Consider the following 18,076-nt stretch of genomic DNA (forward strand, 5'->3'; position numbering starts at 1 on the left):
ATGGCACCTAAACAAGCATCCGAATGGCAAAAACGTCAAAAGAGGAAACGACTAGATGAATTGGTGAAGTCACAAAAGGGTGCTATGCAAAAATTTTTGACACCTAATCCGCCTATTGTTGATGTGGAAAAGGAGCAAAACGTTGATGTTGAAGTAGAACGGGAACACGAGGAAGTAGAACAAGAGCAAGAACGTGTGGAAGTAGAAGACGAGCAAGACGAAGAACATGTTGAAAAGTAACAAGAACAAGAACATGTTGAAGAACAACAACAAGAAGAGCATGTTGATTATATATTTGATCCAAGAAGGTGGGAAGGACTAAATGCGGATGAGATTAAACTATTGGTCGCGAAAGGTCCTAAAAGAGATACTAGTATTGAATTTGGTCCATATGATAAATTTAATAGACGATTTTCAGCAACTATTTATACAAGAACATTATCAAACTTGAAGAAGTGTGATAGAGAATGGCTAGTATATTCGAAAGAGCTAGATAAGATGTTTTGTTTTTGTTGCAAAGTGTTGAGAAATGGGGCGCCAAAAGGTAGATTGGGAGGTGTAGGTTTTGATTATTGGCACCATGCTACCGGTAGAGTGAGAGAACATGAAGTTTCTTTAGATCATCTCATAAATACGAAAAAGTGGTTTGATTTGCGCAAAAGATTGAAATCGGACGACACAATTGATAAATTTCAATATGAGCAATTCAAGAAGGAAGCGGAATATTGGAAACAAGTCCTTTTTAGAATCATTGCGCTAATCAAGTTTCTTGCTAAGCATAATTTAGCATTTCGTGGAAATAAGGAAAAGTTATACGAAAAAGGTAATTGAAATTGTTTTATTCTTACTTAATTGTTATAACCGAGTTCACTTAATTTTTTGTTGATTGTATTTAACAGGTAATGGAAATTTCTTGGGTCTAGTTGAGATGTTGGAAGAGTTTGATCCGGTTATCAAAGAGCATGTTCGGCGGATCACTAGTGACAATATTCATGTGCATTATCTTGGACACAAGATCCAAAATGAGATAATAGTTATGCTTGCTGATGAAATTAAAAAAGAACTCATTAAGAACATAAAAGAAGCAAAGTACTACTCAATCATACTGGATTGTACCCCCGATTCTAGTCACAAAGAACAGATGACTATAATAGCGAGGTATGTAAAGTTCTCATCTAATTCTATTATTGTTAAGGAGTCATTTTTGGGGTTTTTGAATGCTAATGATACCACTGGGAAGGGACTATTTGATGTAACTTATGCAGAGTTACAAAATCTTGGTCTTGAAATTGATAATATGCGTGGCCAAGGATATGACAACGGGGCAAATATGAAAGGGTCACATCAAGGAGTCCAAAAGAGATTTTTAAAAGAAAATCCAAGAGCATTTTACACTCCTTGTGGTAGCCATTCACTTAACCTTACATTATGTGATATGGCTTATAGTTGTGTTAAAGGAAAGAGTTTTTTTGGACACGTCCAACGGATTTATACTATTTTTGCAAATTCTATCAATCGTTGGCAAATTTTGAAAGATAATGTGAAAAATTGGAGTCTAAAGTCATTATCTCAAACTCGTTGGGAAAGTCGTTTTGAGAGTGTTAAGGCAATCAAATTGCAACTTGATGATGTGCGGGAAACTTTGCTTGAAGTTGGAGAGACAGATAGTGATGCTGCAATTGCAGAGGAAGCATTAGCTTTAGCATAAAATCAACTTAGTGGATTTGATTTTTCGGTATCAATTGTCATTTGGTATGAAGTGTTAAACCGGGTGAATATTGTGAGAAAAAATTACAAACAAAGGATATGCATCTTGAAATTGCTACTCAAGAAATAAACAATTTAATTGAGTACTTTAAGGATTATAGAGAAACAGGTTTTCCTAAAGCGATTGAAGAAGCTACGGAGATTGCTAGTGAAATGGAAATTGATCCCATATTTAAAGAAAAACGTAAGATTAAAAGGAAAAAAAGAAAAGATGAGACTTCTAGTAGCGATGAAGTTGCATTTACAGTAGAAGAGAATTTCAGAGTAAATTTTTTCTTATATATTGTGGATCAAGCTATTGCTTCTTTAGAGAAACGATTTGAACAATTTAAATGGTACGAGGGTTTATTTGGTTTTTTGTTTCCACGTACGTTGAGGATTATGAAAGATGAAGATCTTAAGTCGTCTTGTCATCGTCTTGAAAATGCACTCAAGTTTAAAGAAAAATCGGATATTGATGGCGAGGCACTTTATACAGAGCTTAATTTATTTCGTGACTCACTAACCAATAAATTTAGCAGTCCTGTAGATGTTTTGGAGTATATGAAAGAAGACGGTTATTCGCCAGAAGCATGCATTGCATATAGAATGTTGTTGACTATTCCAGTCATTGTGGCATCTGCAGAAAGAAGTTTTTCGAAGTTGAAGTTATTGAAATCTTACCTACGATCTTCAATGTCCCAAGAAAGACTTAGTGGGTTGGCGATGATTGCTATCGAGAACGAAGTCTTAGATGATATAAATTGTGAAGAGTTGATTCACCAATTTGCTATAAAAAATGCAAGGAGAGCTTCACGAATCATTGGTTAGCTATTAGCTTATTAGTTTTTACGGTATGTCAATCATTTGAATTCTACATTTTGTATTTTGTTAATTGAATTGTTTACCGAATGCTATATTTTTGTCAACGGTTCAAAGTTGTATGAAAAAACTAGTTTAAATTTTTTATTTAGTTAAGATCTAAGGGCACGTTTTTCGAGCTCGAACATGGTACATGAATTCTCAGGGCCGGCCCTGACAGGGTGGATAGAGTTTTGCACGTGATGGAATATTATCACTCGTGAAAAACAAAAGCATACCACCGCCACTCAACTTCTTCACGCATTAATTTCTTCACGCATTGAAGGGTTGTGAGTGATGGGTTGTTGAGTGTTGTGAGTGATGGGCATTTCCACTAAAAAATGTTGTGAGTAATGAAATAAAACTCGATGACGTGTCGAAACTTGATTGAAAGTTGTGATTGATAAATGGGTGGTGAGTGATGACCACCCCTCCCCCGATGAGTAAATAGTGGTGTCTACTAAACTCTGATGATACTATAAGCGCACCCGGGGCGCCGCGTGGAACTTTGATCTTCACGCGTTATACCGCGTCATACACCGCCGCCACCATCAACATTTCACGCGACACGTGGTAGACATCACACGTGAAGAAGCTTGATGTTACCGTTGAAGTTACCGTTCAAATGAACGTTGGGGTGTACAACATCCACTTCCTCTTGGTCCAGCAATTGCTTTTCAATATGAAATATGAAGCACTAGAGGAGAGATTAGTCACTAGTGTGTGGAGAAGAAGAAGAAAGATGAAATATGAAGCTCAATATGAAATATATGAAGTTGTTGCCTGAAGAAGATGAAGAAGAAAGAAAAGCGCATAAATTTGTGTGGAGAAAAAGAATAATCAAGGAAGTGGGATATGACTCATTGCTGGATGGAGTTGGAGAATATCTTCTTCACATATGGATCTCGGATATTTACCTGACCCGCGTTTCATTTTCATTGAGTATTATTTAAAAAAAACCATCACAAGTAATAGACACACACCCCTCTTAATGACCTCTAGCTCAAGTGGTAGGATGACTTGAGTTCTTATTTGAATATTCAAGTTCGATTCTTATTTGATGCAAAAAAAGAGTGAGGCACTGGTGGGCAGTGATAGGAGACCTAGGGAAACTTGGGTTCAATCGTTGAGCTAAACGGGTTTTACTGGTAATTTACCGTCGTGCCTACGGACGGGTGGGTTACCGGGTTTTCTCCGGAATTGGTGGTGGACCACTCGGGTTACTCTTGGAGTACTCCGTTTCTCTAGTGGGTGCCCCGAGAGTGCTCGGGATTGATTTGTTGGCCGTTCAAAAAAAAAAAAAAGTAATAGGCACCGCTACTAAAATCCATCATTAGTGATAGAATCAAGCTCAATGACGTGACGGGCAATGATTGAGTGTTATGAGTGATGAAAAACCATCACTGATGAAGCGACCCTAATTGTTTCACGTTACTTTTCTGTTTTTCTTAAACAAAATCTTCTTGATAAATGTTCACGTTATTAAAATGGCGTCATTGTCATATAAATCTTTTAGGTAACAACATTAACATAATCGAATCGAAGCCTCTATATACATACATTTTATATACTAAAAGGAGAAAAAAAATAGGAGACAACAAAAACATTACGTTGAAATCTTTAAAATAGAGAAATTATATAAAAACTAAAGTACACCTCTAAATATCGAGACTTAAATTTAACCTTCTATATTTTTTAACCTTCTATATTTTTTATTGCAAGAATCTAGAAAAAAAGAAAAAATTAATAAAATAAGTGTTTATAAGTATGATAACGATAAAAACACAGAGTTGAATGTATGAGATTTTAAAAAACATAAACAATATAAAGAGAAAGGTATATTTTTTTTAGTGTTACTGTATAGAGAGAGATTGAGGATCCAATGTAAATGTTTTAAATTAACCAAAGTATAAATATATACTACAACTACAACACCACCTGGGTGTTGTAACTTTTTGGCTTTTTCTCTCTTTTACTCATTCAAATTTTATACATATGCTACAACACTACTCAAATTTTATACGTATACTACAACACTACTTGTGTGTTATGTTTTTTCTTTTTTTAGTTATTCAAATTTTAAATTCATACCTTGCACCCAAAGTTTTGTTTTTATAACTTTTGTTTATTAATTAGGTGTTTTTTTTACAAAAACTAAATACATGATATAATTTTGTTTAGAAACAGATCAAGCCAGTATCCATCGAAAAACATCGCTATCAGTATTGGCATTATTAGAACCGTTACTGATATTCGTTTATTATGGTTTTCAATCAATAAAACAGGAGTCGACATCCTTTTGAACTTATCACGACTTATTTTTTAACTTTGCTCATTTAGTAGCTATATTATATCAAGTGCTGGTACCATATAGATTCCGTAATGAACTAAACCAACATCGATTGAATTCCCGCCATTAACATTGTTTTGTTGATCAATTCAATATGCATGGAATGGGAAAAAATAATAATTGTGAGTACCTGGTAAGCCAGCAACCGCATCAGAGAATGAAGTAGACGTCATGTTCGTCAGATTGGTCGAGTTCTCTTTTAGGGTGTACAATTCTGATGGGTTTAGTTGTTCTTGATGAACACGGTTATGAGAGAAAGAGGGAACACGGTTATGAGAGAAAGAGGGAACGAGACTGATAGTGATAATGTTATTGTGGTTTTGTTTTAACCCTAATCTCTTTAGTTATTTCTCTATGTATACATCCAAGAGAAAACCCTTAATTAGTTAATAAGGGTAATACGGTGCATCAACAATAACAACTAATATTTTATAAGGTATAATTTAATATTTTGATCTATTATTATATAAATGATTATAATGGCCGTATATAAATAAATACACTATTTATTTATTCTTACATGTTTTACCACTGTGTCTATGTATCGGTTCAAAATTTATTAAAAATCGAGCCATCCTAGCTGCGCAGCGCGGTTGTAACCCAAGGCCGGCCCTGAGCATGTGCGGGGTGGGCGCCGGCTCAGGGACAAAAAAGTAGGAGGGCCTGTAAAAATTTTTCAAGTATTCTTATATATTTTTTATATACATTCACCCGTAATAGGGTTTGATCGAATTGTTAAGTGACGCAACTGTTGGATATCAGAATGTGAAAAAACGGAAACGAACAAAAAATATTGGGACGATTTTCTGGGTTTTTTTACTAACTCAAACTTGAATACGATTACATGCAAAGAAAAACTTATATTACTGAATGACAAAACATGAATGACTTGAAAAAAACAAAATAAAACCCTCATACGCAGAGAATAACTAGGTGGGTCCACTACCCCACTTCCATACTTCATGGTTTACTTCCCATGTTCTTCTAACTGCCCATGATACCCGGTCTTCCGTTTTTTTTTAACTTCATCAAATAAATACTAAAAGAAAATAGAGAATTGCCACATCATAATTTCCATGTCATCAAAAAAACTAACATTCTCCCCGTTTTTGGTGACATGCATCTTCAAGATCTTTCACTCCCAGAAGAGCTCTCATCTCAGCAAACTTTACTCTGGGCATTGCTTTGGTCAGAATGTCTGCCTTTTGAAGATCACCACTTACATGCTCAACTTTGATCTTCTTATGTTCCACACATTCTCTAATAAAATGAAATTTCGTGTCTATGTGTTTGCTTCGCCCATGAAATACCGGGTTCTTCATAAGCGCGATTGCAGACTCATTATCTACTAGCAACTTGATCCTTTGTGGCTCTTCTCCATTTAACTCACTGACCAGACTTCTAATCCAAAGGGCTTGACAGGCTGCTTCTGTTGCAGCCATAAGTTCGGCTTCGCAAGACGATAATGCAACGACTTTCTGCTTCTGTGACAACCAAGTAACTATGTTGCTTCCGAAATAAAACACAGTACCTGTTGTCCCTTTTCTATCATCAGGATCTGCCCCTTGTGAACTATCACTATAGCCAATGACTTGAGTATCTCCTCCTTTCACATATGATAACCCGAAGTGGACAGTACCCTTCACATAACGAAGTACCTGTTTCACTGCAGCGAGATGATTAGACTTTGGTTTTTCCATAAACCTACTCAACAATCCCACTGAATAACACATGTCTGGACGAGTGTGCAGCATATACCGAAGACAACCTATGAGTCTTCTATACATGGTTGGATCAACATCGCCTCCTTCTCCTTCCTTTGTTAACTCTTTCATTGCCGTGGGATCCATAGGAAATTTTGTTGCATTGCATTCCCACATACCTGCTGATTTTAACACTTTCGTTGCATACCCGGACTGCTTCAGGAGTATCTTATCATCTTGCTGATCTACTTCTATACCCAGATAATAGCATAACAAGCCCAAGTCACTCATGTCGAATATTTGCCTCATCTTTGTTTTGAATCGGTGTATAAAGCCCTCGTCACTTCCGGTCACAACCAGGTCATCTACGTAGATGCCGACAATAAGAACACCTGCTTCCTTCTTGATGGTGTATACAGCCTGCTCATGTGAACATTTTTCGAAACCCATACTCTTCAATACCTTATCGAGTTTGGCATTCCAAGCCCTCGGGGCTTGGCGTAACCCGTACAAGGCCTTCTTCAATTTGTACACCATCTGTTCTTTGCCCTTCGTTTTGTAGCCTTCTGGTTGTAACACGTATACATCCTCTGCTAAGTCACCATGTAGAAAAGCGGACTTGACATCAAGGTGATGAACAAGCCACTTTTTCTGTGCAGCCATTGCAAGAAGCATCCGAACGGTTTCGAGTCGGGCAACCGGAGCGAATGCATCCTCGAAGTCAAGACCTTTCTTTTGCACGAAACCTCTTGCCACTAGTCTCGCTTTATACTTTGTGACATAACCCGCTGCATCTCGTTTCACCTTGAACACCCATTTTAATCCGATCACCTTTTGCCCGGGTGGTAATGGAACTAGCTTCCAAGTGTCGTTCTTCTCGATTGCTCGTATTTCAGCTTTCATGGCTTCCTTCCATCTTTCATCTTTTACGGCATCCTTGTAAGTAATTGGTTCTTCATCGATGAGCAAGAAACTTTCACATATTTCAGCTCCATAATTTTCTTCATACCAATCGTTGTCAACCTGCATGGGAGTTGTATTATTATAAAGAGAATTTAGTGATCTTTGAGCATGTGTTGAGTCTTGAGATGACATGGTGTTTGCAGAATTTATCTCCCCATGTGATGTTGTTGAGATTGATGGTGACCCATCAATGCCTCCTACATAGGATCCCATGTGACTTGACAAAGGACTAGGTTGTCCTTGTTGAATGGGAGAGTGTGCAACATTATTTTGGTTTGTCTCTTGTTCAAGGTTGGGCCCACATCTGCCGTGAATCACTGCATTCCCCCATGCATTTTCTTCTTTAAAGTTGCTTTCTTGATTTACCTTCCAATCCCATCCAAGTTGCTCCTCAAACTCCACATCTCGAGTTACTACCACTTTTTTTCTCTTTGGATTATAAAGTCTGTAACTTTTAGTTCCTTCCTCTAAACCCAGGTGAACCAGCACCTCACTCCTGTCGCTAAGCTTCTGCATGTTGGGACCCAACTTCTTTGCATATGCGATGCAGCCAAAAATTCGAAGATGCTGTAGTTTGGGCTTCTTTCCTCTCCAGGCCTCATAAGGTGTGGAATCTTTCAATGCCTTCGTTCCAACCCTATTCAGGATGTACACCGAATGTCGAACCGCCTCCCCCCAGTAGGGATCCGGAACCTTCATGGTCTTAAGCAACGACCTTGTCATCTCCATAATCGTTCTATTCCGGCGCTCTACAACACCGTTTTGCTGGGGTGTGTAGGGTGCCGTTAAGTGACGTTTTATACCCTTCAGCTGACAGAACTCGTTGAACTGATTCGATGTAAATTCCCCTCCTCGATCAGTCCGGAGTACCTGTATTTTCAACCCAGATTGCCTCTCTACTTGTGCCTTGAATATTTTGAACATTGTAAAGGCTTCGTCCTTTGTCTTCAAGAGATATATCCACATGTATCTCGTATAATCATCCACAAACAAAAGATAGTATCGCTTACCTCCGATTGTAGCCGGATCGATGTGGCCACATATATCAGCGTGTATCAATGCTAGAGGCCTTGTGGCTCGCCATGTTGACTGGGAGGGAAATGATTTCCTTGGCTGTTTAGCTACTAGACAACCTTCACATATCTGGGACGGATGAGTTAAATAAGGTAAGCCTTCTACTAGTCTTTTTTTATTCATTTCTTCCATCATTTTGAAGTTGGTATGGCCGAGACGTGCATGCCAAACCCATGCCTCCTCATTCAACTTCATGGCTAGGCAAACTTGTTTCCCAATGGTGAGTACAATCTTGTACAGTCGGTTGGTGGATCTTTGTACCTTCATAACAAGCCTTCCTTTATCATCGTGCATCCGTAGATAATCCTGCTTCATTTCGATCTCATACCCTTCTTCTGTCATTTGTCCAAGACTCACAACATTACTACACAGTGCTGGGATGTAGTATACATTGGACAAAATGAATTGGTCACCATTCTTACAGTTGAACACTATTGAACCTTTGCCTTTTATCTCAACTTTGGACCCATCTCCAAATTTAACACTGCCCACCACCTTTTTATCAATTTCGGCAAACATTTGAATGTGGCCTGTCATATGATTACTGGCCCCATTATCCAAATACCAAGTATCTCTACAAGCAACTTCATCAGCCGTGTACTTACCTGGGAAAACTTTCTCTTCATTCAGTAAAATCATGCTACTTGTTTCCTCACCATGTACACTTAAAAACAAGCTTGGTTCCTCTTCTTGTCCCTGCACCAAGTTTGCTTCAGGCTCTTCTTTCTTTCCTTGATCACACTCACTTGCATAATGACCAAATTGTTCACATTTAAAGCACTTAATATTTTTCTTATCTTTTGGCTTTGTACCACCACCACTACTACTACCTCCATCTCGTGAGTGGTAGTGGTTACCATGTCCGCGACCACCCCGGCCACGTCCATTACCTCTTCCTCTCGAACCCGATCGTCCTCCCCTATCATTAGTGGAAGCTCTTCCTCTACCTCTATACGCGGTTCCTCTTCCGTTCCACCTACCATCTTGTTTGCCATCTCCTTTTGACAATAACAGTTGGCTTTCTGTAGATGCATTCATTTGTTGTCGTGTCTTCAACCGGTCCTCATATGCTTTAAGCCTTCCTATGATTTCTTCAAAAGGCATTTTGTCGAGATCTGAATACTGTTCAATAGAGGCCACCAGTTGAATGAACCTTTCAGGAACAGTATTCAACAATTTTCGAACCAGTTTACTATCTTCTAAAGTGGCACCCAGGCTACTAAATTTTGACACCATACCTGAGAGCTTTCCAGCATAATCATCTATTGTCTCCGTGTCCTTCATTCGAAGTCCTTCAAATTCGCTTTCAAGGCTATGTACGCGAGCCTTCTGGACCCGTTCAGCACCCAAAAATCTCACCTTCAGTGACTCCCATACTTCTCTTGCTGTTTTCTTTTTTGCTACCTGCAATAGCAAGTCTTCTGGCATCGCCTGAAACAGAAACGCACGGGCCAGTTTACTCTTCTTTTCATCCACAACCACTCCTTCGGCTGCTTCTACTACTTCCCATAAACCTTGTGCGTCCAAGATCGCCTCCATCTTGATGGACCACGTGGTGTAATTCTGGGCTGTGAGAAGAGGACACTGCAGGGACATAAGTCCACTCTCCTTCGGGACATTAGCAACGGTACCGGAAGTCGACATTGGATCGTATCGGATAACTTTGGGCATAAACGGAATGAACAAACCTCGCTCTGATACCAAATGTTGGATATCAGAATGTGAAAAAACGGAAACGAACAAAAAATATTGGGACGATTTTCTGGGTTTTTTTACTAACTCAAACTTGAATACGATTACATGCAAAGAAAAACTTATATTACTGAATGACAAAACATGAATGACTTGAAAAAAACAAAATAAAACCCTCATACGCAGAGAATAACTAGGTGGGTCCACTACCCCACTTCCATACTTCATGGTTTACTTCCCATGTTCTTCTAACTGCCCATGATACCCGGTCTTCCGTTTTTTTTTAACTTCATCAAATAAATACTAAAAGAAAATAGAGAATTGCCACATCATAATTTCCATGTCATCAAAAAAACTAACAGCAACAACGACCCAGAACTCTTGTTTTACTAGGGCGGGTAGGGCCCGTTTCTTTTATCTCGCCCAGGCCCAAATTTTTTTTAACATTTTCGAAGACGGTCCTGTTGTAACCCATTAGTTTAACATAAAACTATGTTTTGTTTAGTAAGGTTTTGGTACTTGTGTAATGGGCGTTCATGCATGCATAATGCATATAGTTTAAGGTTTAATATTAGAAAGTGATAGAAGATTAGAAAATGATATGGACCTTAGCATGTATGGTGCAGTAGACATGGTGGCCTACGGTACTGAAGCTAGAACTTGTAATTTCAGCACCACCTTGCTCTATTACTCTCAACACTTCAAATGGCCCCACTTTCTTGTTACTCACCATAAATATCATGTTAACCTCTAATTTTTGATCCATCGATTCTGTCACTCGAACCACCTTTAACCTCTGTTCGCTATTGCTCGGCTCATCGTTATGTGCAACTTCCTTTTCTAGTTCTTCTTTAGTAACCTTCAATTTTTCTACTCTTTCCTTTAAGTGTATCAGTGAAGTAGTCGCTCGATCCAAGAACTCTGGCAGTGACTTGCTCTCCTGTAATCATTCCGAATGTCAGTTAATGGCACATGTTTACACCGTGTAAGCATGGACAGACTTAGGGGTGGCAATCGTGTCGGGTTGATGGGTTGGCGGGTTGACGGGTTACGGGTTGGCGGGTTGGTGGGTTGAAATGTTCAACCCGAACCCGACCCATATTATTATTCGGGTCAAAAATTCCAACCCTAACCCGACCCATATTAATTCGGGTCAACCCGAACCCGACCCGTTTAACCCATATTTTTAAATGAGTCATATAGAACATATCAAATCTATACATGTTTCATTTGAAATATATAGTGAAAAGCAAAAAAGAAACAGAAAAAAAAAAAAAAAAAAAGAAACAAAAGAAACAAAAAAAATATCGATCAATGCAATTAAGTTGTTAATTCATTTATTCTCTCAAAATAGTTATTGGACACTACATAACTTGCGGTCATGCTTAACTCATTTTCACTCATAGTTTTACAGGTTAAAAATACAAATTATCTTTAATGATATGACTTGAACCGAAAATTCGAATGTCGAGTTAAGGACATTAGACCAATGAAAAAACCGACCACGATAAAAATAATTATCGGTCCACCACTATGTGTAAGGGTTAGGGCTGTAAACGAACCGAACGTTCAGCGAACAGTTCGTGAACCGTTTGGCGGGAAGTTCGTTTATGTTCGTTCGTTTAATAAACGAACGAACATGAACAAAAAATTCCGTTCGATTAGTTAAATAAACGAACATGAACAAAGGTCTCGTTCGTTCAATTGTGTTCTTGAACGTTCGGTAAGGTGTTCGTGAACATTCGTTCATTTGCGTTTGTTTATGTTCGTATGTTCGTGTTTAATTAAAGATTTTTATACTTTCATATATTATATCTATACTTTTTATACTATTAAACTTTTATTTATATCATTACCCTAACAATTAAACTAGAAAACCCTCTTTCACCTTGTTTATGCACCATTTCCTTTTCTTTTCTCATTATTTACATCGACGAATATGATCTACCTTCGTTCCACAATAAGGGATTCAAGTTCTAGTGCTACTCTATGGGCCATCCACCTTTATCCTTCATCGTGTTCGCCAAATTTATTTGTGTTCGCTTGTGTTCGTGAACCGTTTGTGAACACGCTCATTTCCTTAATGAACGAACACGAACATAAAATCTTGCTCGGTAAGTGTTCATGAACCGTTCGTGAACACATTTATTTCCTTAACGAACGAACACGAACAAGGCCTCGTTCGTTTACAGCCCTAGTAAGGGTTATGCTCAAGCCTAGCTGAGTTCAAACAACCCTTGGTTTTCAAGCTCGACTATGCGTTAAAATATGTTCAATCCTATATATACACAATAGGGATAGAGAGATGTACATATGGTTCAAGATGAAGCATTGTAGCTAATGTTGAATAGAGGTCCTTCATACGATCTCTGCGTTGCTTTTCTTTCTCGGCTTGTGGTTTATGAGAGAATGAGCTGCCGGGCCTCATTTTGATTTGTAGAGATGTATCCGTGTATATTGGTTTAATGGTTTCTTAATTTATATATACCGGGGACGCGGTGACAAAATTAGACCCAAGTCTTCGCGACATACTTAATTGAGTAGAATTTAGAGGTACGACATATTTAATTGAGTAGAATTTTGTGCTCAAGCACCTTCTTCGAAATTGTCATATAGCATGTAAAAAGTACACTCCTCGTTTTGATAATAATATATCTATCATTTATAAACATTTTGTAAATTTTCACTACTTCAAGATTCAAAATTAAGTAGTTTTTTCACCAGCTAAATAGAACTCAACACCTAAATTACACACTTTAAACCCTTGCCCGGGATTTGAACCCGTAATCTCCTTTCACTACTTCAAGATCCAATATAAAGTATCTAATCTATTTAAAAAACGTTTTTAAAATATAATAACTGGTTGTAAAAAAGAAACATTGTGTTTCCATATCGAACTCTAAAACATTCAAGAGAATAATTTGCTTGGTTATTTAAGAAACCTGGTTATATTGTTGATGGCGTTACTATTGTTGGCGAATGACCTCTTAACAATAGTGAGTATGTGTTTTCTTAGGACGCTGAATTGTTTTTTTGTAAGCGTCTGGGATGAAAATAAATTTGCGTAAATCAAGCTTATTCGGAGGGAGAGTCGACTTTAAAGATGTGGAGTGCTTTGCTCGTTATTCAGGTTGCAAACCAGATAAAATGTCGTTTGTGTATTTGGGTATTCTGATTGTTATTAACATACTATAGTAAAAGAATGTACATTTGTTAGAGCGGTAAATTTTTTAAACTAAAGGATCAGAGTTATGATCTTTCATTGATAGAATATCTGGTGGAGCATTCAACTATGATTCTTACTCACCCAACTATGCTCTCACAACAAATGGAGAAACCAGATTTCTGACAACTTGTCCTTTGACTTAAATGACCTTCAACATTTTGACCCCACAGATCTGGAAGAGATGTGCATTTTATATCAGCTTGCCTTGTTAAGTGTGAGAACAAGCAAGTTTTACAAAAGAACTGGTAGAAAGTTTCAGGGTTGCATGGGAACTTAAAAGTTGGGTTGGATAAATCAAAGATAAAGTGTTATAAGTGTAATAGGGTTGGTCACTTTGCTAGGGAATGTAGGAGACAAACCAGTGGACCTATAGTTATACACCCTAGTCCAAGACCTCAAAACACCCAGTACACTGTTCATTATTCCCATTATACCCCTGCACCTCAAATGCAAAGCACTGCTCATTTTGCACACCCTGTAAACACTGTTCCTGTCCAGTATGTCCAAACCACTGTTCCTCAAATTCAATATGTTCAAGCCCCATCACCTCAGGTCCAAGTGCAACCTGCACCACAAGCTGCACAACCATCTGCTCAGACAGAGGCCAGTTAACAGAGCTTCTTTACACAAGGTTTTGTTGATTGGAGCAGCTAACCTAAGGATTTAACTAATGAAAATTTTGCTCTAGTTGCTAATTCTGATAAGAAACCTAATGAATTATGTTTTATGTCACTAGAAACAATACCAGAATGGCTTGAATCAGTGGAAGTGGAGTCCAAATCTGAGTTGGTAAAGGAGAATGCTGAAACAGATGTTACAGAAGAAAATGTTGGTGAACAGTTGTTAGATGAAAAGATTGTTGAACAGTTGTTAGATGAAAAGATTGCTGATCAGCTGATAGAACCTCTATTGGAACCTCTTGCTGATCCATAGGATTCCAGTGTGATTGATGGTGAATGTGATTGTGCCATGATGGCTGCTGCTAAGGTATCACCTCAAGTCCTCAAAGACTTGTGTTCAGATAAATGTATTATTGTTTTTGCTAACATTAAAGAGGTGAATGAAAATCTTAGAAACAAGATCTTAAATGATGAAGTACAATTCTAGAAAACTTTTAAAGAGTTAAAATCCAAATTGTTTGAAAAAGAAAATGAAATCAACAGTCTAAAACATGATTCAAGCATAATCAAAGATTAACTCCAAACTATGGTAGAAAAATACCCAAGTTGCAAAAATGAGCTTGAGTCTACCCAAATCACTTGTGAGAAATTGGTAGAATCTTGTAAAGGTTAAGAGTTGATGCTTGAAAGCAGATCAAAAGCAATGTGAAATTTGGTATTGGGTTTAGAAAAAATGACCAAGTTTCTAAAAACACTGCTGTAAATGAATCTGGCCTTGTTGAAATAATTCCTGTTGATGCATATTTTGTCTATCGCCTTCGTCAATCCGAGTCGTAGTGAGAAGCCGGAAGAAATCAAGCGCATAATGTCATATTTAGTTAGAAATGGCAAGGTGGCAAACTTGTAATTAATGAGAACTTTCATTAAGTTGCCTTGACCATATAAATAGGAGTTTATGTCATGAGTTAGTTAGATTTTTGGAAGACTTCTCTCACATTTGTGTTAGTGGAGATCCAAGTCTAGAGAGAGAAAGTCTAGAGAGAGAAAGTGATTGTAAACGTGAATCTTGTACCGGAATCGTCAAATCTAGCAATGGAATCACGTTAGTAGTACGTTATTGTGTGTTCGGTCACGTTCGTTCACGGATTCCGCACGTGAAACGTTCGTTACGCAATCGAACGGCGTCAAAACCGGTCCTACAATTGGTATCAGAGCTAGGAGCTCGATTGCTTGATCAAACACATCGTTTTCGTACCAGATTTCAGCCGATTCAGATCCGATTTCACCTATTTCTTCATCTTCTACCTACTTTTCACGTTTTTCATCGTTTTTCATCAAATTGAACAGGTAAATACGGTCCGTTTCGTCTGATTTTTGGATATGTTGTGCGTATAGACCCGATCTACAACCCTACCAAGTTTCAGCTCGAAAATCCAAGTCGTTTAGGAGTAATCGCGATTTTTCGGTCCGATTTCGCGTCATACGATCAGATCAGTTGTGGACCGCTTTTGTGAACAACTCATGGGTCGCTTATACGAACAAGTGTATGGTTCGCTCAAACAAACAGGTTGGATCGCTCATAGGGCAATTGGTATGTCCGCTCTTAAGTCAATTTTCTGAACCGCTCATTGTGACAAGTGTGGCCCGCTCCTAAGGTTTCAAGTGTGGTTCGCTTTTTAGTCAAATATAACAGACTCGCTGATATGTCACATGTTGGTCCGCTCATTAGTCACCTTCTTCACGTGATTGTCTGATCTTACAGGTTGTCGGCAACATAAAGTTCATCACTGATTAAGTCGGCTACATAAGGATTTAGGAATCATCTTTAATAGTCTACATCAACAATTGGCCCAATCATCGACGTTGATTTGATAAGCATTGTCCAATATTACCGACAAATTGAACAAAGGCCTGTCAAAGTGCTTTAAACAAAGTGCACCGCCCCATTACATCATCGCCCCCACATTGAAAAGTTTGGCCCAATCCAAGTTCTTTACTTCACCGCCCAAATACCTTTATTTGACTTGTTGTTGTTGTTGATTGAAGTGCACCGCCTCATTAAGAGATCGGCCCAATCACATTATAGTGCACCGCCTCATTAAGAGATCGGCCCAATCACATTATAGTGACCGCCCCATTTGCTAAAAACAGGCCAACAGCCCATGTGACCCAATCTCGGATCTTGGTGCACCGTCATTAATAAACAAAGGCCTAATCCCAGTTAGTTTTGTGTACCGACCCATTAAAAAATATATTGGACAGTTCATATTGTTTTAAAAAAAAGTGTGTTGATCTTAAGCATTGAAATTGTGAATTAAATCAAGTGTAACTAAGAGGGTCAGTGCTAACAGTTTTTGAGTGGCTTGGTTAATTAATTCGAATTGGTAACAGCCAGTTTTAGTTGTTTAATTGCAGGTGATCCAAGGTAAATTGTCAAGAATAGGATCCTCGCCCGAGAGAATCCTCACTCAATTTGTTGTTGCCTAATCTTTGTTATTCATCATTGTGAATCTTTTGATACCGAAAATGGATTCTGAAATTTATACTGTACTGAACAAGTTCAATAATTTTTCAGGTATCGATGGAGAATCGATTGAAGAATTGATCAAAAGATATATCAAGTTGTATTGGGAGATGGTGAGATTGAAGATAACCAAGACCAATGAGGAATGGGTTGATAAGTTGGGAAATGCTTTACCGGGTGATAGATGGAGCACGTGTTTGTCAGATTTAAGGAAGATCTACTTAGACGTGAATTTGAGTGAGTTTATCGAGAAGATTAACGAGCGAGAACGTGAATTCCAAAAGATTAGAAATGAAGCAACTAATGAAGCAAAATTCAAATATGAGGAAAGTGTTCGAGAGGAAGAAGAGCAGGTCAAAGAAATTTCAGCTATCAAGGAGGAAAAGAAAGCTGAAGCTGTAAATATGATCGAGAAGTGCTCAAACTGTGAAAATCTAAAATTTGAAAATGCCAAACTCTTGAGGGATTTAGAGAGTTTGACATTAGAAAATGAAAATCTTAAAAAATCAGAAAATGTTTTGAAAAATCAAATACAAAATTCAGAAAATGAAAAAATAAAAATTGAAAAAGATTTTCAAAGTCAAATAAAGATTTTAGAAGATGAGAGAGATAACTTTGGTAAAAATAATCTTGAGAAACAGATTGAAATAAATTCTCATCTTGCTAAAATCATTCAGCTTGAAAAAGAAGCTGAAAGTTATCGGCATAAAATTGCTGAGCTTGAAAATAAATTGAAAGGTTTTGTGATTTCTTCAGCGTATGTGAATATTTCGTGTCCAAAACCGATCAATTCTATTCCAATAAGTGACTGTGTCACAAACTTTGACAATGTCAAAGGTGAAGATTGTGATGAAAAATCTGATGATGAAAATAAAAAAATTGAAAAACAAAAACTGGTTTTAGAAGTAAAAGAAAAATTTAAAAATACTGTTTTGCGATCTACTGAAATAGGTGAATGCTCAAAGCAGAAACCTGTTAAGAAGATTGTTGAACAAAAACAAATTGTTAAAAAGCCGAAAAATGTTCAAAACAAAAATAAAAGCTCATCAGATCAATCATCCAATCGCAATCAAAAATCACAAAAATTGAATAACGAAAACTCAAAAATTGTTGGTAATAAGTGGTGCAGGTTTGACCACAGTGCTCAAAAGCCAAATCCAACAATCAAGAAGAGGAAAGAGTATCACCAAGCCAAACAGTGCTTTGATCTGAGCGTTTGGTATGAAAATGGTGATTGGTATCATAACAGAGTGTGTTACAATTGTGGCTATCAAGGACACATTGCTGTTAACTGTCAGAGACAGAGATTTGAGACGA

General features: G+C 37.7%; 3 protein-coding genes across 3 annotated transcripts; 2 read left to right on the top strand and 1 right to left on the bottom strand.

The window, feature by feature from the left end:
• On the top strand, positions 1-1,708 carry LOC110906504 (zinc finger MYM-type protein 1-like). Its single transcript, XM_022151626.1, has 3 exons — positions 1-236; positions 408-823; positions 900-1,708. Exons 1-3 carry the CDS (start codon positions 1-3, stop codon positions 1,706-1,708), a joined length of 1,461 nt encoding a protein of 486 aa, XP_022007318.1.
• Positions 1,709-1,806: 98 nt separating this feature from the next.
• On the top strand, positions 1,807-2,577 carry LOC110906505 (zinc finger MYM-type protein 1-like). The gene has a single exon (XM_022151627.1). It carries the CDS (start codon positions 1,807-1,809, stop codon positions 2,575-2,577), a length of 771 nt encoding a protein of 256 aa, XP_022007319.1.
• An 8,401-nt stretch (positions 2,578-10,978) lies between these two features.
• On the bottom strand, positions 10,979-12,823 carry LOC118486453. Its single transcript, XM_035982917.1, has 2 exons — positions 12,701-12,823; positions 10,979-11,329 (listed from the first exon to the last, which is right to left on the bottom strand). The coding sequence occupies exons 1-2, from the start codon at positions 12,815-12,817 to the stop codon at positions 10,979-10,981; spliced, it is 468 nt and encodes a 155-aa protein (XP_035838810.1). The 5' UTR covers positions 12,818-12,823.
• Positions 12,824-18,076: the final 5,253 nt, after the last annotated feature.

The sequence above is a fragment of the Helianthus annuus genome, chromosome 14 (genome assembly GCF_002127325.2).
Source record: "Helianthus annuus cultivar XRQ/B chromosome 14, HanXRQr2.0-SUNRISE, whole genome shotgun sequence".
Lineage (NCBI taxonomy): Eukaryota > Viridiplantae > Streptophyta > Magnoliopsida > Asterales > Asteraceae > Helianthus > Helianthus annuus.

Bases quoted from the DNA above. Each gene is read 5' to 3' on its own strand.
- LOC118486453 (XM_035982917.1), bottom strand. From the start codon at position 12,817: ATGAGGCCCGGCAGCTCATTCTCTCATAAACCACAAGCCGAGAAAGAA. The intron at 11,330-12,700 runs GTACATCTCTCT...GAATGATTACAG, and splicing joins TGCTTCATCTTGAACCATAT to GAGAGCAAGTCACTGCCAGA.
- LOC110906504 (XM_022151626.1), top strand. From the start codon at position 1: ATGGCACCTAAACAAGCATCCGAATGGCAAAAACGTCAAAAGAGGAAA. The intron at 237-407 runs GTAACAAGAACA...TAAATTTAATAG, and splicing joins GACGAAGAACATGTTGAAAA to ACGATTTTCAGCAACTATTT. The intron at 824-899 runs GTAATTGAAATT...TGTATTTAACAG, and splicing joins GGAAAAGTTATACGAAAAAG to GTAATGGAAATTTCTTGGGT.
- LOC110906505 (XM_022151627.1), top strand. From the start codon at position 1,807: ATGCATCTTGAAATTGCTACTCAAGAAATAAACAATTTAATTGAGTAC.